Source organism: Staurois parvus, unplaced genomic scaffold (assembly GCF_062004578.1).
Source record: "Staurois parvus isolate SC_StPar_1 unplaced genomic scaffold, SC_StPar_1.0 ptg000377l, whole genome shotgun sequence".
NCBI classification, from domain to species: Eukaryota; Metazoa; Chordata; class Amphibia; order Anura; family Ranidae; genus Staurois; species Staurois parvus.
Window position 1 is genome coordinate 1,793,374 of NW_028318173.1, and position 22,788 is coordinate 1,816,161.

The 22,788-nt window shown below is 44.1% G+C and overlaps 1 protein-coding gene across 1 annotated transcript in view; it reads right to left on the reverse strand.

Moving 5' to 3' along the window:
* The window catches only part of PAPPA (pappalysin 1), a 396,585-nt gene that overhangs the window by 318,315 nt on the left and 55,482 nt on the right, over positions 1-22,788 (reverse strand). The window contains exon 2 of the mRNA XM_089685526.1: positions 3,006-4,074. Coding sequence (XP_089541652.1) covers positions 3,006-4,074 — 1,069 coding nt within the window. The remainder of the gene's footprint in view (positions 1-3,005; positions 4,075-22,788) is intronic.

Here is a 22,788-nt window from a genome sequence, read left to right on the forward strand (position 1 = left end):
CATCTCTCTAACAAGAGTGGAGAGCTCCTGATTCCCTATTTCTTCTCTTCAATCCTTAAGATGTCCCTAGTCCTCATGGTGTTCTACTAAGCAGCCCATGGCCTTCAGGATAGCATGGCATTTGACACCCCAAAAGTGTTCAATACTTAAAAGGCTGATGGAAGCCACATGACTGAAATGGAGGAGAGATAGGAGACAAAGGACACTTTGGCAATGGGCTTCATGTCTTCAAATAGAGTGGAGAGCTCCTGATTCCCCATTTCTTCTCTTCAATCCATAAGAAGTCCCTAGACCTCAACATGGTCTACTGAGCAGCCCATGGCCTTCAGGATAGCACGGCATTTGACACCCCCGAAAGTGCTGAATATTTTAAAAGGCTGATGGAAGCCACATGACTGAAATGAAGGAGAGATAGGAGACACAGGACACTTTGGCAAAGGGCTTAATCTCTCTAACAAGAGTGGAGAGCTCCTGATTCCCTATTTATTCTCTTCAATCCTTAAGATGTCCCTAGACCTCATGGTGTTCTACTAAGCAGCCCATGGCCTTCAGGATAGCATGGCATTTGACACCCTCAAACGTGCTGAATATATAAAAGGCTGATGGAGGCCACATGACTGGAATGGAGGGGAGATAGAAGACAAAGGACACTTTGACAATGGGCTTCATGTCTCCAAATAGAGTGGAGAGCTCCTGATTCCCCGTTTTTTCTCCTCTTCAATCTATAGCAAGTCCCTAGACCTCACTGTGTTCTAGGCCCATGGCCATCAGGATAGCATGGCATTTGACACCCCCTGAATATTTAAAAGGCTGATGGAAGCTGTATGAGTGAAATGAAGGAGAGGTAGGAGATATGGGCTTCTCTAGCAATGGGTTTATCTCTCTAAATAGAGCGGAGAGCTCACAATTCCACAATTCTTCTCTTCAATGCACATGAAGTCTGCAGGACTAAACATGGTCTACTGAGCAGCCCACTACAAGGCTCTTAGGGTACCATGGCATGCATCTCCAAAGATAGCTGGGAAATGGCTACCTGTAAAGCTAGAAAAAGGCACTCTACCCAGATAAATAGGACTACAGGCAGCGAATGACTATGACACTAACTTCACCACAACTGGAAAATAAACACCACATTATTATCACGATGGACAGAGAGTATATACCACCATAATCACCACTTGATCCACCACAGTATAACCAAACAAGCCAGAAAATGGACATCACCAATAGCTATTTGTTTGGCCATACCCATGCATTTGGATCGCGCCAATATTTTAGTATTCGTCCCATGTCGTAGTTGTCCCATGTCAGCTCTAAGCCTGAGAATTAAGCAATCGCATGGCTACTGATGGCTCAATTCTCGATCTGCTCAGAACGGAGAGCGGTAACTGTCAGTCGCTGCTCTCCACTCTGCTCTTTCAACGCTCACTGGATCGCCCAGGCTAGAGAGGGGGCGGACACAGCCGGCTCTCACTCTTAGCCTCTGGAAGCGTAAGTGTTTTCAAAGAGGAGAACGTATAGGCCAGATGGTTATACTAGCCATACAGAACATCTGACCCTGATGAGTCTTGGATGGTCCAATAATGAGTTTCCATACAACGATGGTCATCAACCTCAAACAGCTGTATGCAGTCAACCAATGGTGCAAAGAATGGGCTCTGCCCACTGTTCTTAAATGAGGAATGTTCCTCTTATTTTTGGGAAATGCGATGGAAGGAGACATGTGAAGACCTTCTGTTTTAAGAAGGCTTTACTTGGATATATCCAAAAAAAAACGCTGCTTTTGCCCTGTGGGGTCCCTTCACATCATGTCCTGGAAAGACGACGTGAAGCGAGAAGAAATAGAAGAATTGGATTTCACCTTACTTTCTATTTTGGTTTCGATGGTCATCACCAGCACAGAGTGAATCTCCCCAATGGGAACACAGACAGAAATATAACAAATTGGAAGAGCGGCAAAAAAAAATGAGTCTAATGGAACCTTTAATAAATAATCATCTTTAAATAATTGAGTGTCTCGGGGTCTGAACAGTCCTCCATCATTAGAAAACTGAAACAATATAAAATTTACGTGAGAGGTGCAGAACCAAAAATGAATCCAACATTTTACTGCTGGGTCCATTTTGGATCATTTCAGTATGCTAACTGGGCCATTTGAGCCATTAGAAGACTACAACTCACGAATCCTGATGAAATGGGAGGATTCAGACCCCAGAAACATGTTGAGTTTTTTTTTCAATTATTTATTGAACAAATAAAGTTTCCTTGGGCTCATTTATGCTTTGCCGTCTTTTTTTGGATCCTGTTTAACAGCCTCATTGAGCCTCAAAAACTTGGTTTGACCTTCTAATCTATTGAATGATCAGAATTTCAAGCATCTTTTCCATACCTATTCTGGACTTATCAATAAAAACTTTCCAAGGGTTCTAATGCATTCCTACTCTAGCCAAGTATTAAAAAAAACCTTGGCTACACATACCTAAATTTATTTGGCCAACCTAGCTGGTCCATGGCCAATAAGAGCTTAGTAATTAGTTTGACCTTCTCAAATACTGAACCGCTGATTATCATCATTCCAACAGCTTTTCGATACCTATTCTGACTTATTAATAAAAACTTTGCAAGGGTTCTAATCCATCCCTACTCTACCCAAGTAATAAAAAAAAAACCCTTGGCTTCACATACAGTACCTAAATTTATTTGGCCAACCAAGCCTGTCCATGGCCAATAAAAGCTTAGAAATTGGTTTGATCTTTTGAAATACTGCACCACTGATTATCATCATTCCAAGCATCTTTTCGATACCTATTCTGGACTTAGCAATTAAAATATTGCAGGGTTCCTCCTAGTCCATCCCTACTCTACCCCCCAGAAAACCCTTTGGCTTCACATACATAAATTTGGCCAACCTAGACCATCAATAATGAAAAACACCAAAAGCAAACATTCTTTTGCTTCAAGTACACCAAAGATAAGAAGACATAACCAAGAAAAATAAGTCCTACCTGTAGGGTGATTTTGGATCAAAGCACGTTTCCGTGACATCGGTAACATTAGGATTGCAGCAAGCTCCGCCATCATAATCCAGTTCCTCAATATTGCAGTCCATGTCACATACACTGTTTTCTTTCCTGCTGGAGAACAAACAAGGGCTGCGTCCGCGACAATCCCCACCGTCATATCCTGTAAGTTTATGGTTACATTCTGGATCGCACTCGGTGCTTCCAATCTTTGTGATGTCACAGTTGGTGAGGATGAGTCGCTGTCGTAGGAAAGAGTCGTTCCTCTCCAACACATTCAGTTCCCACGTGATATTGTACGGACCGAATGCCTCGTTTAATTTTTTATGCTGGAGCTCGATTTGTTCTTTGGTGACCGTTGGGTTCTCGTGGTTGTCGTCAAACACGTTGACCACCGTGTATCGGACGACTCTGGGTCGGCGGAAGCCTGAAACTTTGTTATAGTTTGAAATGACCTGCACGTTGTCACAAAGTGTTTGCCCGCACTGGGGCAGGTCCAGGTTTGTATCCAGTGCTGAAACATGGAGATTGATGGGTTCTACTTTTGGGATCTTTCCTTCTTTCATGGGAGCCCAGATGTCTTTCACATTCTCAAAGCTATCCTGAAGAACAAGTTGAGGTAGAGGATTACTCAGTCCATGCAATGTCTGGCCCATGTCTAGCAATATTTCCTTCTGTGTCCGAGCAGTATTCCAGAGCCTGAACTGTTCCATGTAGCCTCTGTAATTCTGATTAAGGGCATTTCCACCAATCATAAGAGTTTTACACCTTCTTGCAAAAGCGCTGAAGACGGAACCCACTTGTTCGCTACTTGTTGCCACTTGCGCCCCGTTGACGTAAAGTTTTATTGTCCGACCGTTGTAAGTTACGGCTAGATGGACCCATTGGTTTGGGAGGTAGTTGCGATTAGCAGACATGGTGGTCCAGTTTCTAGCGCGGTCTGTCTTTAAGGAGAAGAAATAGCGAGGATCTCTTGTACCCTGGTCACTCATGGCCTCAATTCCAAGAACCCATCCACGATCATGAGAAGTGTAAGTACATTTGTCATAAAGTCCTAAGCATCCCCAGAAAAGAGAAACGTGTCAATGAAAGTCAACATTATATCTACAGAAACATTTTGCCAATCAAATATTGCCTTAGTTATTAACAGTCAATATACTCTGAACATCACAAAAGGGGCCTTCAGAATCATTTTTCAGGAAAGTGTTCTCTCGTCAAGTGACTTAGCCTCGGCAAATGCTCCTCAACCAGGGTTCCATGGAATCCCTGGGTTCCTCTTAAGGTTGCTATGGGTTCCTTAGGCAATGAGCAACGGTGGATTGATCTTCCACCTACACCGAACACCAATGGGAGTGGCAATTTTCCACTAACCGCCAAGGTCAAGAGTCACTTCACTGACCACGAATGTTGGCGGATACCATCATTTTTAATGTCTGCCTTGTCTGCCATGAGAGGTTAGTAGAACCCAATTTAGAATCTGAACAATTATTTCAAGGGTTCCTTAGTGTTCAAAAAGGTTGAGAAAGGCAGCTTAGGCTACTACAGTGATTAACAGCTTCCACAGAGGATGCCCACATGGAAGAAAAATATATTTGAAATATATTTCAAAAATATTCTTCCCAGATATATTGACATATATTTGAAATACTATAATTTTGGCCATATTCAATATATTTCAATATATATATACACTGCATGTTGAAATGTGTTTTTTTTTATACATTACAAAATATATGAAAAATATTTTATTAAATGTATTTTTTAAAAATATATTCTTCAGATTTTTTTTTTACATATAAAAAAAGTCATTTTACCATATGTATTTACATATATTTGTAATTGCATTTAGAAAATATAGATTAAATATATTTTCAAAGACATATATTTGAAAATGTATTTTTACAAAAAATTTATATATATTTCTTAATATATAAAAAAACACATTTTGACATACAGTATATATATATATATATATATATATATATATATATATGTGTTCTCCCTGTGCCTGCGTGGGTTTCCTCCGGGTACTCCAGTTTCCTCCCACACTCCAAAGACATGCTGATAGGTTAATTGGATCCTGTCTAAAATTGGCCCTAGTGTATATATGTATGTATGAATGTAGGTTAGGGACCTTTAGATTGTACACCCCTTGAGGGTCAGGGACTGATGTGAATGTACAAAATATATGTAAAGCGCAGCGTAAATTGATGGCGCTATATAAGTACCTGAAATAAATAAATATTATATATATATATATATATTTATTTTTTTTTTTTAATTTATTTATTTTTTTATTTTATTTTATTTATTTTTTTAAATATATTAAATACAGCCAAAATTGTAGTGTTTCAAATATATGTCAATATATTTGGGAAGAATATTTTTAAAATATATTAAAAATATATTTTTTTTCCACGTGGATATAAAGGGTGTGCACACACAAGCCTACTGGTCTACGGGCTGGGTTAGAGGCTTCTTCCCTCCCACAGTTCTTCAAAGCCTCTGGACTCCAGAACCAAATCCTGGAATTACAAAACTTAGGAAAAACTGGAAACGATGAGCAAGGGGGCAGAAAAGGGATATATATATATATATATATATATATATATATATAAAGATATATATATATATATATATATAAAATATACATGCACAGTGGCTAAGTGGTTAGCACTTCCACCTGGCGGCACTAGGCTCGTTAGTTCGAATACCAACCACTAGCACTACCTGCCAGGAGTTTTCTCCCTGTGCCTGCGTGGGTTTCTTCTGGGTACCCCAGTTCCCTCCCACACTCCAAAGACATGCTGGGAGGATAATTGGATCCTATCTAAATTGGCCCTAGTATGTGTATGTATGAATGTGAAGGACATGATTTATTTATTGTATATCTGACTATACAGTTATAGAATTTACTCATTTAAAATATCTCCGACCTTGCCTAAAAATCACAATGAATGAGGGAGGAGGGCAGGACACAATATTGGAGGCTTCTTTGCTCCCAAAGCTCTTCGAAGCCTCTGGACTCCAGAACACAATCCAGGAATTACGAAAAACCCAGAGAAAACTGGAAACCCAATTTTCTCTGCCAATAACAAATACTATATGTATATAAATATATATACTGTATATATATGATGGGGGGGCAGCAATGGTATATATATATATATATATATATATATATATATACACACACACATATACAGGCGTACCTCGGTTTACAAACGCCTCAGTTGAAGTAATTTTCAGTTTACGAATGAAAATCCATTGAAAATAATGACTCGGTTTACAATTTTTTTTCACAATACGAAGCAAGTCTCCCCTGGATGTATTAAGCCTGGGAGGTTTATAGCACCAGCCCCGTGCCTTTAAAGTGCACTTTTTTTAAAGAGTTTTGAACAAATAAAAGACTTGTTTTTTTAACTTTTTTTCTGACCTCTGGAACGGATTAATTGGTTTTTAATGCATTCCTATGACAAAGCAGTTGAATTTGAGTGTGGAGGTGTTAGAGCGGTTTTTCAATCAAGTTTTGGAGCCAGTATGGGAATTTTTAATCATGTCCCTGTACAGTATTTATGCCTTTAAAGTGCACTTTATAAAGATAAAATACTTTTTTTTTTTACATTTTTCTGACCTCCGGAACAGATTCATTGCTTTTCAATGCATTCCTATGGCAAAGCATGTGATGTCGAGTGTGGAAGTGTTGGAGTGGTTTTTGCATTGAGTTTAGAAGCCATTCTGGAAATTTTTAATCATGTTCCTGTACAGTATTTATGCCTTTAAAGTGCACTTTATAAAGAGTTTTGAACAGATAAGACTTTTTTTTTACTTTTTTCTGACCTCCGGAACGGATTTATTGGTTTTCAATAAAAGCATGTGATGTCAACTGTAGAGGTGTTGGAGTTGCTTTTGCATTGAGCTTCGGAGTCATTCTGGGGATTTTGAATCATGTCCCCGTACAGTATTTATGCCTTTAAACTGCACTTTTTATAAAGAGTTTTGAACAGATAACAGACTTTTTTTTTAAAACTTTTTTTCTGACCTCCAGAATGGATTCATTGGTTTTCAATGCATTTCTATGGGAAACCGTGGTTCGGTTTACGAAATTTTTCTCAATACGAAACGTCCCGGAGAACATGTTAAATTAGTAAACCGAGGTACGCCTGTATGTATATGTATATCTCATTTCTGCCCCATCATATATATACCGTATACAGGTGAAACTAGAAAAATTAGAATATCGTGCAAAAGTTCATTTATTTCAGTGCAGCAACTTAAAAGGTGAAACTAACATATGAGATAGACTCATTACATGCAAAGCAAGATAGTTCAAGCCGTGATTTGTCATCATTGTGATGATTATGGCTTACAGCTCATGAAAACCCCAAATCCACAATCTCAGAAAATGAGAATATTCCATGCAATCAATAAAACAAGGATTGTACATAGAACAATATCGGACCTCTGAAAAGTAGAAGCTGCATATGTACTCAGTACTTGGTTTGGGCTCCTTTTGCAGCAATTACTGCCTCAATGCGGCGTGGCATGGAAGCTATCAGCCTGTGGCACTGCTGAGGTGTTATGGAAGACCAGGATGCTTCAATAGCGGCCTTCAGCTCTTCTGCATTGTTCGGTTTCATGTCTCTCATCTTTCTCTTGGCAATGCCCCATAGACTCTCTATGGGGTTCAGGTCAGGCGAGTTTGCTGGCCAATCAAGCACAGTAATCCCACGGTCATTGAACCAGGTTTTGGTGCTTTTGGCAGTGTGGGCAGGTGTCAAGTCCAGCTGGAAAATGAAGTCAGCATCCCCATAAAGCTCGTCTGCGGAAGGAAGCATGAAGTGCTCCAAAATCTCCTGGTAGACGGCTGCGGGGACCCTGGACTTAATGAAGCACAGTGGACCAACACCAGCAGATGACATGGCTCCCCAAATCAACACAGACTGTGGAAACTTCACACTGGACTTCAAGCATCTTGCAGTGTGTGCCTCTCCATTCTTCCTCCATACTCGGGGTCCTTGGGCCTCTCCATTCTTCCTCCATACTCGGGGTCCTTGTGCCTCTCCATTCTTCCTCCATACTCGGGGTCCTTGGGCCTCTCCATTCTTCCTCCATACTCGGGGTCCTTGGGCCTCTCCATTCTTCCTCCATACTCGGGGTCCTTGGGCCTCTCCATTCTTCCTCCATACTCGGGGTCCTTGTGCCTCTCCATTCTTCTTCCATACTCGGGGTCCTTGGGCCTCTCCATTCTTCCTCCATACTCGGGGTCCTTGGGCCTCTCCATTCTTCCTCCATACTCGGGGTCCTTGGGCCTCTCCATTCTTCCTCCATACTCGGGGTCCTTGTGCCTCTCCATTCTTCTTCCATACTCGGGGTCCTTGTGCCTCTCCATTCTTCCTCCATACTAGGGGTCCTTGTGCCTCTCAATTCTTCCTCCATACTAGGGGTCCTTGTGCCTCTCAATTCTTCCTCCATACTCGGGGTCCTTGTGCCTCTCAATTCTTCCTCCATACTCGGGGTCCTTGGGCCTCTCCATTCTTCCTCCATAATCAGGGTCCTTGTGCCACTCCATTCTTCCTCCATACTCGGGGTCCTTGTGCCTCTCCATTCTTCCTCCATACTCGGGGTCCTTGGTTTCCAAATGAGATGCAAAAGTTGATGTCATCAGAAAAGAGGACTTTGGACCACTGAGAAACAGACCAGGTCTGTTTTTCTTTAGCCCGGGTAAGACGCTTCTGATGTTTGTTGTTCAGGAGCGGCTTGACAAGAGGAATACGACATTTGAAGCCCATGTCCAGGATCCGTCTGTGTGTGGTGGCTCTTGATGCACTGACTCCAGCCTCAGTCCACTCCTTGTGAAATTCCCCAACACTTTTGAATAGCCTTTTCCTGACAATCCTCTCCAGGCTGCGGTCATCCCTGCTGCTTGTGCACCTTTTTCTTCCACACTTTTCCCTTCCACATAACTTTCTATTAATGTGCTTTGATACAGCACTTTGGGAGCATCCAACTTCTTTTGCAGTTACCTTTTGAGGCTTTCCCTCCTTATGGAGGGTGTCAATGATGGTGTCAGGTCAGCAGTCTTTCCTATGATTGTGATTCCTACTGAACCAGACTGAGAGACCATTTAAAAGCTCAGAAACCCTTTGCAGGTGTTATGGCTTAATTAGCTGATTAGAGTGGGACACTTTGAGCCGAGAATATTCCACCTTTTCACAATGTTCTCATTTTCTGAGATTGTGGATTTGGGGATTTCATGAGCTGTAAGCCATAATCACCACAATGATGACAAATCACGGCTTGAACTATCTTGCTTTGCATGTAATGAGTCTATCTCATATATTAGTTTCACCTTTTAAGTTGCTGCACTGAAATAAATGAACTTTTGCACGATATTCTAATTTTTCGAGTTTCACCTGTATATATATATATATATATATATATATATATATGCAAGCCATGATCTATCTATTGCATATATGACTGTAAACTTCCATCCCTCCAACCATAAAACGTCACAGTAAGGGAGGAAGGAGGGGAGGAGCTTGACAATCCCGGCACATGCGCAATGGAGCAATCACCCAAGTTAAACAGAGCTTTCACATAGATAATAAGCGGGTCCCAACAACGACGAGGGGTTAAGCCATTCGTGAAGTGTTGTTGGGCCAGAAGCAGAACGAACAACATAAGCTCGTGAATGGTAGAATCACAAGATCGTTTATTAATACCACATAAGGCTCATTTATCAGAGCCTATTATGAACGAACCCTCATTATGGCAGGCTTGCAAATTAAAGAGTTTTTTTTTTCTTTTTTTTTCTATTTTTTTTCCTGGAGAGGCACTTTAATTGTTCAAAAAGAAATCAGTCTCGGCACTAAGTAATGTGATTACCTAAGTCCAAACATGACACACCAGGGACACACATAACAAACCCAAGAGCAGACATTGGGGCCAAGGCTATTGTTTTCTCAAAATAATGTATGGTGCGTCATCGTAAAGATTATTCAATCAGTGGATAATGTATAACTGTGCGTTCGTTAACCTACGATCAGCTTCCAAAATAATGAAGAACGTTTGTGTGATGAATCCCCCTACCGCATGACACACGCGTAGATTCCAGTAGAGTGCACTGCCGTGGATAACTAATGACAGGCCCTAACCTAATTAATACACTCAATGATGCAAAAAAAAAAAAAATCAAAACATCCGAAGTGTAAGTCTCTAAAAAAGAAATGGCTTCCCGTACTACTTTATTTTGAACAGTTTACTTGCAGAAGGAATGCCACAGACAGCGATGGACCTAGAATGATCTGGGGGTGCAGATCAAAAAAAATTGGGGGGGGGGCAAATTTTGGCTAGCTTCTGTATCACAGTTCACGAACCTGTACCCTTTTATATCAGGTGTCTTTATGCCTCTGTCCCTTCCTACTTCAAGAGTCCTTATTTGCATCCCCCCTTTACATCAGGGTCCCCGTTAGGGCCCCTTAAATCAAAGTCCTCACCAGAGCCCCCCTTGCATCAGTGTCCCCATCAGAGTGCTCCTTACATCAATAGCCCCCTTTAAAGTCCCCATCAAAATGCCCCCTTACATCAAACGTCCACATAAGAGTGCCCGATAGGGGTCCTCCCTTACATCAGGATGCCCAGGAGAGTGTCCTTTTACATATATTTTCCACATCAGAGTGCCATCTTACATCAGTTCTCCCCATCAGGGTTCCCATTACATGAAATGTTCCGATGAGAGTGCCCCCTTACATCAATTCTCCCCATCAGGGTTCCCATGACATGAAATGTTCCAATGAGAGTGCCCCCTTACATCAATTCTTCCCATAAGGGTTCGCATGACATGAAATGTTCCAATGAGAGTGCCCCCTTACATCAATTCTCCCCATCAGGGTTCCCATGACATGAAATGTTCCAATGAGAGTGCCCCCTTACATCAATTCTTCCCATCAGGGTTCCCATGACATGAAATGTTCCAATGAGAGTGCCCCCTTACATCAATTCTCCCCATCAGGGTTCCCATGACATGAAATGTTCCAATGAGAGTGCCCCCTTACATCAATTCTTCCCATAAGGGTTCCCATGACATGAAATGTTCCAATGAGAGTGCCCCCTTACATCAATTCTCCCCATCAGGGTTCGCATTAAATGAAATGTTCCAATGAGAGTGCCCCCTTACATCAATTCTCCCCATCAGGGTTCGCATTAAATGAAATGTTCCAATGAGAGTGCCCCCCTTACATCAATTCTCCCCATCAGGGTTCCCATGACATGAAATGTTCCAATGAGAGTGCCCCCTTACATCAATTTTCCCCATCAAGGTTCCCATGACATGAAATGTTCCAATGAGAGTGCCCCCCTTACATCAATTCTCCCCATCAGGGTTCCCATGACATGAAATGTTCCAATGAGAGTGCCCCCTTACATCAATTCTCCCCATCAGGGTTCCCATGACATGAAATGTTCCAATGAGAGTGCCCCCTTACATCAATTTTCCCCATCAAGGTTCCCATGACATGAATTGTTCCAATGAGAGTGCCCCCTTACATCAATTCTCCCCATCAGAGTGATCCCTTAATCAATTGTCCCCATTAGAGTTGCCCTTAGTTCAAATGTCCCCATCAGAGTTTCCCTTTTACATCAAATGTTTCCATCAGAGTGCCCCCTTACATCAGGATCCCCATCAGAGTCCCCCTTACATCAAATGTCCTGATCAGAGTCCCCCTGGCGTTAAAAGTCCCCATTAGAGTGCCCTTTACATCAACTGCCTTCATCACAGTGCCCTTTGCATCAAATAATTTGAAGGGGTAACTGTGATAGAAAAACCTTTTGGTAATCTCCCATTGCCTAATTGCCTAATGGTGTTTCAAGTGCTCTGCTATGTAAATGAAGGCTTTCCCTCAAATGCTGAGGTAGTTTTAACACTGACCTTGTGACACTGACCTAATATGGCCATACTGGGGTCAACGTGACATCACTGACCTCGTGAGATCACTGACCTAACATGGCCATACTGGGGTCAACGTGACATCACTGACCTCGTGACATCACTGACCTAACATGGCCATACTGGGGTCAACGTGACATCACTGACCTCGTGAGATCACTGACCTAACATGGCCATACTGGGGTCAACGTGACATCACTGACCTCGTGACATCACTGACCTAACATGGCCATACTGGGGTCAACGTGACATCACTGACCTCGTGACATCACTGACCTAACATGGCCAAACTGGGGTCAACGTGACATCACTGACCTCTTCACATCATTGTCCTAATATGGCTACATGGCCATAATGGGTCAACATGACATCACTGAACTTGTGACATCATTGACCTAATATGGCCATATTGGATCAACCTGACATAATTGACCTCATGACATCATTAACCTAATATGGACCTACTGGGTTAACGTGATATCACTGACCTTGTGACATCTTTGACATAATATGGCCTTACTGGGTCAACATGACCCATGCAGGGTCTGGGGAGAGCAGATATAGTGAATGCAGGGTCCAGGGAGCCCAGATATAGTAAATGAGGGGTCTGGGGAGAGCGGATATAGTGAATGCAGGGTCCGGGGAGACCAGACATAGTGAATGCGGGGTCCAGGGAGACCAGATATAGTGAATGCAGGGTCCGGGGAGACCAGATATAGCGAATGCGGTGTCCAGGGAGACCAGATATAGTGAATGCAGGGTCCGGGGAGAGCAGATATAGTGAATGCGGGGTCCGGGGAGCCCGGATATAGTGAATGCGGGGTCCGGGGAGCCCGGATATAGTGAATGCAGGGTTCGGGGAGACCAGATATAGTGAATGCAGGGTTCGGGGAGACCAGATATAGTGAATGCAGGGTCCGGGGAGAGCAGATATAGTGAATGCAGGATATGGGGAGAGCGGATATAGTGAATGCAGGGTCCGGGGAGAGCGGATATAGTGAATGCGGGGTCCGGGGAGACCGGATATAGTGAATGCAGGGTCCGGGGAGAGCGGATATAGTGAATGCAGGGTCCGGGGAGAGCGGATATAGTGAATGCAGGGTCCGGGGAGAGCGGATATAGTGAATGCAGGGTCCGGGGAGACCGGATATAGTGAATGCAGGGTCCGGGGAGAGCAGACATAGTGAATGCAGGGTCCGGGGAGAGCGGATATAGTGAATGCAGGGTCCGGGGAGACCGGATATAGTGAATGCAGGGTCCGGGGAGAGCGGATATAGTGAATGCAGGGTCTGGGGAGAGTGGATATAGTGAATGCAGGGTCCGGGGAGAGCGGATATAGTGAATGCGGGGTCCGGGGAGAGCAGATATAGTGAATGCAGGATATGGGGAGAGCGGATATAGTGAATGCAGGGTCCGGGGAGAGCGGATATAGTGAATGCGGGGTCCGGGGAGACCAGATATAGTGAATGCAGGGTCCGAGGAGAGCAGATATAGTGAATGCAGGGTCCAGGGAGAGCAGATATAGTGAATGCTGGGTCCGGGGAGAGCGGATATAGTGAATGCAGGGTCCGGGGAGGGTGCATATAGTGAATGCAGGGTCCGGGGAGAGCGGATATAGTGAATGCGGGGTCTAGGGAGAGCAGATATAGTGAATGCAGGGTCCGGGGAGGGCGGATATAGTGAATGCAGGTCCGGGGAAAGCAGATATTGTGAATGCGGGGTCCGGGGAGAGCGGATATAATGAATGCAGGGTCCGGGGAGGGTGCATATAGTGAATGCAGGGTCCGGGGAGAGCGGATATAGTGAATGCGGGGTCTGGGGAGAGCAGATATAGTGAATGCGGGGTCCGGGGAGGGCGCATATAGTGAATGCAGGGTCCGAGGAGAGCCAATATAGTGAATGCAGGGTTCGGGGAGAGCAGATATAGTGAATGCAGGGTTCGGGGAGAGCAGATATAGTGAATGCAGGGTTCAGGGAGACCAGATATAGTGAATGCAGGGTTCGGGGAGACTAGATATAGTGAATGCAGGGTCTGGGGAGAGCGGATATAGTGAATGCAGGGTCCGGGGAGAGCAGATATAGTGAATGCAGGGTCCGGGGAGAGCGGATATAGTGAATGCAGGGTCCGGGGAGTCCGGATATAGTGAATGCAGGGTCCGGGGAGAGCGGATATAGTGAATGCAGGGTCCGGGGAGACCGGATATAGTGAATGCAGGGTCCGGGGAGACCGGATATAGTGAATGCAGGGTCCGGGGAGAGCGGATATAGTGAATGCAGGGTCCGGGGAAAGCGGATATAGTGAATGCAGGGTCCGGGGAGAGCGGATATAGTGAATGCAGGGTCCAGGGAGAGCGGATATAGTGAATGCAGGGTCTGGGGAGAGCGGATATAGTGAATGCAGGGTCTGGGGAGAGCGGATATAGTGAATGCAGGATATGGGGAGAGTGGATATAGTGAATGCAGGGTCCGGGGAGAGCGGATATAGTGAATGCAGGGTCCAGGGAGAGCGGATATAGTGAATGCAGGGTCTGGGGAGAGCGGATATAGTGAATGCAGGGTCCGGGGAAAGCGGATATAGTGAATGAAGGGTCTGGGGAGAGCGGATATAGTGAATGCAGGGTCCGGGGAGAGCGGATATAGTGAATGCAGGGTCCGGGGAGAGCGGATATAGTGAATGCAGGGTCCGGGGAGAGTGGATATAGTGAATGCGGGGTCCAGGGAGACCGGATATAGTGAATGCAGGGTCCGGGGAGAGCGGATATAGTGAATGCAGGGTCCGGGAAGAGCGGATATAGTGAATGTAGGGTCCGGGGAGAGCGGATATAGTGAATGCAGGGTCCGGGGAGAGCGGATATAGTGAATGCAGGGTCCAGGGAGCTCAGGTATAGTGAATGCAGGGTCCAGGGAGACCAGATATAGTGAATGCAGAGTCCGGGGAGACCAGTTATAGCGAATGCGTTGTCCAGGTAGACCAGATATAGTGAATGCGGGGTCCGGGGACAGCGGATATAGTGAATGCGGGGTCCGGGGAGACCAGATATAGTGAATGCAGGGTTCGGGGAGACCAGATATAGTGAATGCAGGGTCCGGGGAGAGCGGATATAGTGAATGCAGGGTCCAGGGAGTCCAGATATAGTGAATGCGGTGTCCAGGGAGACCAGATATAGTGAATGCAGGGTCCGGGGAGAGCGGATATAGTGAATGCAGGGCCCGGGGAGACCAGATATACTGAATGCAGTGGTCGGGGAGACCAGATATAGTGAATGCAGGATATGGGGAGAGCGGATATAGTGAATGCAGGGTCCGGGGAGAGCGGATACAGTGAATGCAGGGTCCGGGGAAAGCGGATATAGTGAATGCAGGATCCGGGGAGACCAGATATAGTGAATGCAGGGTTTGGGGAGAGCGGATATAGTGAATGCAGGGTCCGGGGAGAGCGGATATAGTGAATGCGGGGTCCGGGGAGAGCGGATAGAGTGAATGCAGGGTCCGGGGAGAGCGGATATAGTGAATGCAGGGTCCGGGGAGAGCGGATAGAGTGAATGCGGGGTCCGGGGAGACCGGATATAGTGAATGCAGGGTCCGGGGAGAGCGGATATAGTGAATGCAGGGTTTGGGGAGAGCGGATATAGTGAATGCAGGGTCCGGGGAGAGCGGATATAGTGAATGCGGGGTCCGGGGAGAGCGGATAGAGTGAATGCGGGGTCCGGGGAGAGCGGATATAGTGAATGCAGGGTTTGGGGAGAGCGGATATAGTGAATGCAGGGTCAGGGGAGAGCGGATATAGTGAATGCAGGGTCCGGGGAGAGCGGATATAGTGAATGCGGGGTCCGGGGAGAGCGGATATAGTGAATGCAGGGTTTGGGGAGAGCGGATATAGTGAATGCAGGGTCAGGGGAGAGCGGATATAGTGAATGCAGGGTCCGGGGAGAGCGGATATAGTGAATGCGGGGTCCGGGGAGAGCGGATAGAGTGAATGCGGGGTCCGGGGAGAGCGGATATAGTGAATGCTATCATAGCCGCTAGCAGTAATCACCCTGTTCTCCTGGTAGGGAAGGCTCCCCCTGCCGGGAGAACAGAATGGCTCCGCGGGAACACTGACTGTGTTGCAGGAAACAATAAAATTTCTTAATTTATGGCACAGTATAGATAGCTGGATAATAGATAGATAGATAATAGATAGATAGATAGATAGATAGATAGATAGATAGATAGATAGATAATAGATAGATAGATAGATAGATAGATAGATAGATAGATAGATAGATAATAGATAGATAGATAGATAGATAGATAGATAGATAGATGATAGATAGATAGATAGATAGATAGATAGATAGATAGATAGATAATAGATAGATAGATAGATAGATAGATAGATAGATAGATAGATAGATAGATGGCAACAGAAAAATATGTTTCATCTTCGCCTTCAGCTACAATATTTTATGTACCACATACAGCATTTTACATCGTATTTTAAGTGTACTTAACTATTCAAGTCATTAAATGAAAATCTACGTGAACCTCTATCATAGAGGAAAGGGAGAGTGTAATTGGAGTGCAATGATCCATTCAATGAGTCCGGCAAACCAAGAGGGAGTTTGACATGCCCCATTGTGCAAGAAATTCCACAATTGCCTTACTTGCGCTTTACAACCTACATAATGGCCCAACGAGAGATTTCATAGATCTCATAGGAGTAGTTTTGTCGCTCATAAGTCTGGAATGGGTTGCAAAAGAATTTTTAAGACTTGCGCCTCCATCATTCCATAGTTAGGTGGATAGTTGGGAAAAATTCAGCATCATTGCTATTCCGCTCTAAAATTGGGCAATTATCAAGGTGAATGAAAGGGCACACCACACAACCCTCATGCAGGTGCCAAAGAACCTGTGATGTCCAAAGATCTGCAGACTTTTGTAACACTTGATAATAGCTATGTTGACAAGCATGCCATAATAAATTAACTGAATATGTGTTACGTTCACGTAAAGTTACCATGGAGGAACCAAAACCATCAGTGTTTGTTCCAGTTTCTCTAAAGACCAACTGGATGTTGAAGACCACTACATAAACTATGGTTATGAAATGCTTATGCTGAGGTCTACTAAAGACCAACTGGATGTTGAACATCCCTACATGAACTTTGGTCATAAAAGGCTTTTGATAAGATTTGCAAAAGTCTAACTGGATGTTGAACATCCCAACATGAACTATGGTCATACAAAAACTTATGTTGAGGTTTGCTAAAGACCAACTGGATGTTGAACATCCCAACATGAACTATGGTCATACAAAACCTTTCGTTGAGGTTTGCTAAAGACCAACTGGATGCTGAACATCCCTACATGAACTATGGTCATAAAAGGCTTTTGATAAGATTTGCAAAAGTCTAACTGGATGTTGAACATCCCAACATGAACTATGGTCATACAAAAACTCACGTTGAGGTTTGCTAAAGACCAACTGGATGTTGAACATCAATACATGAACTATGGTCATAAAAGGCTTACGTTGAGGTTTTCTAAAGGCCAACTAGATGTTGAACATCCCTACATGATCTATGGTCATAAAAGGCTTTTGGTAAGATTTGCAAAAGTCTAACTGAATGCTGAACATCCCTACCTGAACGTTGGTCATAAAAAGTTTCTATTAAGGTTTGCTAAAGTCCAACTGGATGCTGAACATCACTACATTAACAATGGTCATAAAAAGGCTTAGGTTGAGGTTTGCTAAAGACCAACTTCATGTTAAACATCAATACATGAATTATGGTAATAAAAGGCTTCTGTTGAGGTTTGCTAAAGACCAACTGGATGTTGAACATCCCAACATGAACTATGGTCATAAAAAGGCTTACGTTGAGGTTTGTTAAAGACCAACTGCATGTTGAACATCCCTACATGAACTATGGTCATAAAAGGCTTTTGATAAGATTTGCAATAGTCTAACTGGATGCTGAACATCCCTACATGAACTATGGTCATACAAAAACTTATGTTGAGGTTTGCTAAAGACCAACTGGATGCTGAACATCCCTACATGAACTATGGTCATAAAAGGCTTTTGATAAGATTTGCAAAAGTCTAACTGGATGTTGAACATCCCTACATGAACTATGGTCCTAAAAAGGCTTACGTTGAGGTTTGCTAAAGACCAACTACATGTTGAACATCACTACATGAACTTTGTTAATAAAAGGCTTATGTTGAGGCTTGCTAAAGTCCAACTGGGTGTTGAACATCACTACATGAACTATGGTGACAGAAGGCTTACATTGAGAATTGCTAAAGACCACCTAGATGTTGAATTTTACTACATGAACTATGGTCATGAAAGCCTTACATTCAAATTTCTAGTCAACATACATGGTGTTTGCGGTGAGGCCTACAGATGGGTGTGGCTACAGGCGGAGATTGTAAGTATACGTCCTGAATAAGCTTTTTGGAGGATTGGCATCTTTAGTGTGCATCCTTTTATGATGTACTTGCTTCAGAAAGCATGATGTATTATAATTTTATTCTGAGTTTGACCCTGATGGTCCAGTTCATACCTGAGCGATCTGGAGCGCATTTCCACACCACAGCACGTATCTGTTCATTATGGTGCGCTAAACCAAAAATGCACTGCGCTGCACTGCCTAGGTTCCTGGTGCACAACCTACTACCCTTTCGGCACCCTTGGGGCCTCTGAAGACAGTAATGCAACATGTAATGTCTCTATGACTATCTCCTGAAGCTTGTCTCTACTCTCCAACAAATCATATATCATGTACACAGTTTTTGACCATTCCTTGCAAAAGTCTGTAGTCTCTGACCATCCCCTGTAGTATGTCTGCAGTCTATGACCTTTTCCTCTAGTATGTTTGCAGTCTATGACCATCTCCTGTTGCATGTACATAGTCCCTGACCATCTCCTGTAGCATGCTCATAGTCTCTGACCAATGCATGCAGTATGTCTGCAGTCTCTGTCCGTCTTCTGTAGTGTCTGCAGTCTCTCACCATCTCCTGCACTGTCTTCAATCTCTGACCATCTCCAGTATTATGTCTGCAGTCTCTGACCATCTCCTGCAGTATGTCTGCAGTCTCTGACCATCTCCTGCACTATGTCCTCAGTCTCTGACCATCTCCTGTATTATGTCTGCAGTCTGTCACCATCTCCTGTAGCATGTCTGCAGTCTCTCACCATCTCCTGTTGTATGTCTGCAGTTTCTCACTATCTCCTGAAGTATGTTTGCAGTCTCTGATCTTTTCCTCCAGTATGTCTGCAGTCCCTGACCATCTCCTCTAGCATGCCCATAGTCTCTGACCATCTCCTGCAGTATGTCTGTAGTCTCTCACCATCTCCTGTAGTATCTTTGCAGTCTGTGACTTTCTCCTGTAGTATGTCTGCAGTCTCTCACCATCTCCTGTAGCATGCACATAGTCTCTAACCAGCTCATGTAGTATGTCTGCAGTTTCTGACCATCTCATGTAGCATGTCCATAGTCTCTAACCATCTGTTGTAGCATGTCTGCAGTTTCTGGCCATCTCTGGTTACATATCTGCAGTTTCTGACCAGCTCTTGTAACAGGTCTATTGTCTCTGACCATTTACTGTAGTATTTCTGCAGTCTCTTACTATCTTCTGTAGTATGTTTGCAGTCTTTGACCTTTTCCTCTAGTATGTTTGCAATCTCTGACCATCTTCTGCAGCATGCACATAGTTTCTAACCAGCTCATGTAGCATGTCTGCAGCCTCTGACCATCTCCTGTAGCATGCCCATAGTCCCTGGCCATCTCCTGCAGTATGTCTGTAGTCTCTCACCATATCCTGTAGTATCTCTGCAGTCTCTGACTTTCTCCTCTAGTATGCTTGCAGTCTCTGACCACCTCATGTAGCATATAGTCCCTGACTGTCTCCTGCAGCATGCCCATAGTCTCTAACCAGCTCATGTAGCATGTCTGCAGTTTCTGACTATCTCTTGTAGCATGCCCATAGTCTCTAACCAGCTCATGTAGCATGTCTGCAGTTTCTGACCATCTCTTGTAGCATGCCCATAGTCTCTAACCAGCTCACGTAGCATGTCTGCAGTTTCTGACCATCTCTTGTAGCATGCCCATAGCCTCTGATCATTTCCAGTAGCATGCACATAGTCCCTGACCATCTCCTGCAGCATGCCCATAGTCTCTAACCATTTCTTGTAGCATGTCTGCAGTTTCTGGCCATCTCCTGTTATACATCTGCAGTCTCTGACCATTTCCTGTTATACGTCTGCAGTCTCTGACCAGCTCCTGTTATACATCTGCAGTTTATGGCCATCTCCTGTTATACATCTGCAATCTCTGACCATCTCCTGTTATACGTCTGCAGTCTCTGACCAGCTCCTGTTATACATCTGCAGTCTCTGACCAGCTCCTGTTATACATCTGCAGTCTCTGACCAGCTCTTGTTATACATCTGCAGTCTCTGACCATCTCCTGTTATACATCTGCAGTCTCTGACCATCTCCTGTTGTACATCTTCAGTCTCTGACCATCTCCTGTTATACATCTGCAGTCTCTGACCAACTCCTGTTATACAGTTGTGGCCAAAATTATTCAACCCCCACTGAAATTGAGTGTTTTGGCCAGTTTGACATTGCTTTTGATCATTCAGTCATCTTGCTTACATTTACATTAAAGAGGCACTTGTAGGTCAGACAAATATAACATAACAGTTATAATGAAATAACCACAAATGTCTTTTCTGTGCTCACAGCATTATCAGTTTTATTCAACCCCCAAGTGACATTCAATCTTAGTACTTAGTACAGCATCCTTTTACAGTTATAACAGCTTTTAAACGTGAAGCATAGCTTGACACAAGTGTCTTGCAGCGATCTACGGGTATCTTCGCCCATTCTTCATGGGCAAAGGCCTCCAGTTCAGTCACATTCTTAGGCTTGCGCACTGCAACTGCTTTCTTTAAGTCCCACCAGAGGTTCTCAATCGGATTTAAGTCTGGTGACTGCGATGGCCACTCCAAAATGTTCCAGCCTTTCCTCTGCAACCATGCTCTAGTGGACTTGGAGGTATGCTTGGGATCATTGTCCTGTTGAAAGGTCCAACGTCTCCCAAGCCTCAGGTGTGTGACGGACTGCATCACGTTTCCATCCAATATCTCCTGGTACTGAAGAGAATTCATGGTACCTTGCACACGCTGAAGCTTCCCTGTACCTGCAGAAGCAAAACAGCCCCAAAGCATGATTGACCCTCCACCATGCTTCACAGTAGGCAAGGTGTTCTTTTCATCATAGGCCTTGTTCTTCCTCCTCCAAACATAGCGTTGATCCATGGGCCCAAACAGTTCTAATTTTGTTTCATCAGTCCACAGAACACTATCCCACAACTTTTGTGGTTTGTCCACATGGCTTTTGGCATACTGCAGTCGACTCTTCTTATTCTTTGGAGACAGCAAGGGGGTACGCCTGGGAGTTCTGGCACGGAGGCCTTCATTACGCAGTGTGCGTCTTATTGTCTGGGCTGAAACTTCTGTACCCACATCTGACAAATCTTTTCTCAGTTCCTCAGCAGTCACACGGGGACTTCTCTCCACTCTACGCTTCAGGTAGCGCACAGCAGTCGAAGTCAGCATCTTCTTTCTGCCACGACCAGGTAGCGTTTCAACAGTGCCCTTTGCCTTGAATTTGCGAATGATGCTTCCTAAGGTGTCTCTTGGTATGTTTAACATCTTTGCAATCTTCTTATAGCCATTGCCCTTCCTGTGAAGAGAAATCACCTCTTCTCTTGTCTTCCTGGACCATTCTCTTGCCTTCACCATGTTTGTAACCACACCAGTAAATGTCTAGAAGGAGCTGAGTATCACAGTCATTTTAAAGCTGCCTAATTGGTGCTTATTATGCTTGATTGCTGCTCGGTGACATCCACAGGTGTTTTCAATACCTGATGGAAAGCACCTGTATGAACCTCTGTTCTTCAGAGTGGTAGTCTTTAAGGGGTTGAATAATTGTGGCAATGAAGAAACCACATAAGAACCATTTACTACTGTATTACATAAACAATTGATGTCATTTTAGTTGCATTTGGGTAGTTACAACGTCCTTGTAGGATTTGATTCTGAATACAATTCCAAATGTACACTATAGTCCCTAAACCCCTTTACAGCATTGGGGGTTGAATAATTTTGGCCACAACTGTACATCTGCAGTCTCTGACCATCTCCTGTTATACATCTGCAGTCTCTGACCATCTCCTGTTATACATCTGCAGTCTCTGACCATCTCCTATTATACATCTGCAGTCTCTGACCAGCTCCTGTTATACATCTGCAATCTCTGACCATCTCCTGTTATACATCTGCAGTCTCTGACCAGCTCCTGTTATACATCTGCAATCTCTGACCATCTATTGTTATACATCTGCAGTTTCTGACCATCTCCTGTTATACATCTGCAGTCTCTGACCATCTCCTGTTATACATCTGCAGTCTCTGACCATCTCCTGTTATACATCTGCAGTCTCTGACCATCTCCTGGTATACATCTGCAGTCTCTGACCAGCTCCTGTTATACAACTGCAGTCTCTGACCATCTCCTGTTATACATCTGCAGTCTCTGACCATCTCCTGTTATACATCTGCAGTCTCTGACCATCTCCTGTTTTACATCTGCAGTCTCTGACCATCTCCTGTTATACATCTGCAGTCTCTGACCATCTCCTGTTATACATCTGCAGTCTCTGACCATCTCCTGTTATACATCTGCAGTCTCTGACCATCTCCTGTTATACATCTGCAGTCTCTGATCATCTCCTGTTATACATCTGCAATCTCTGACCA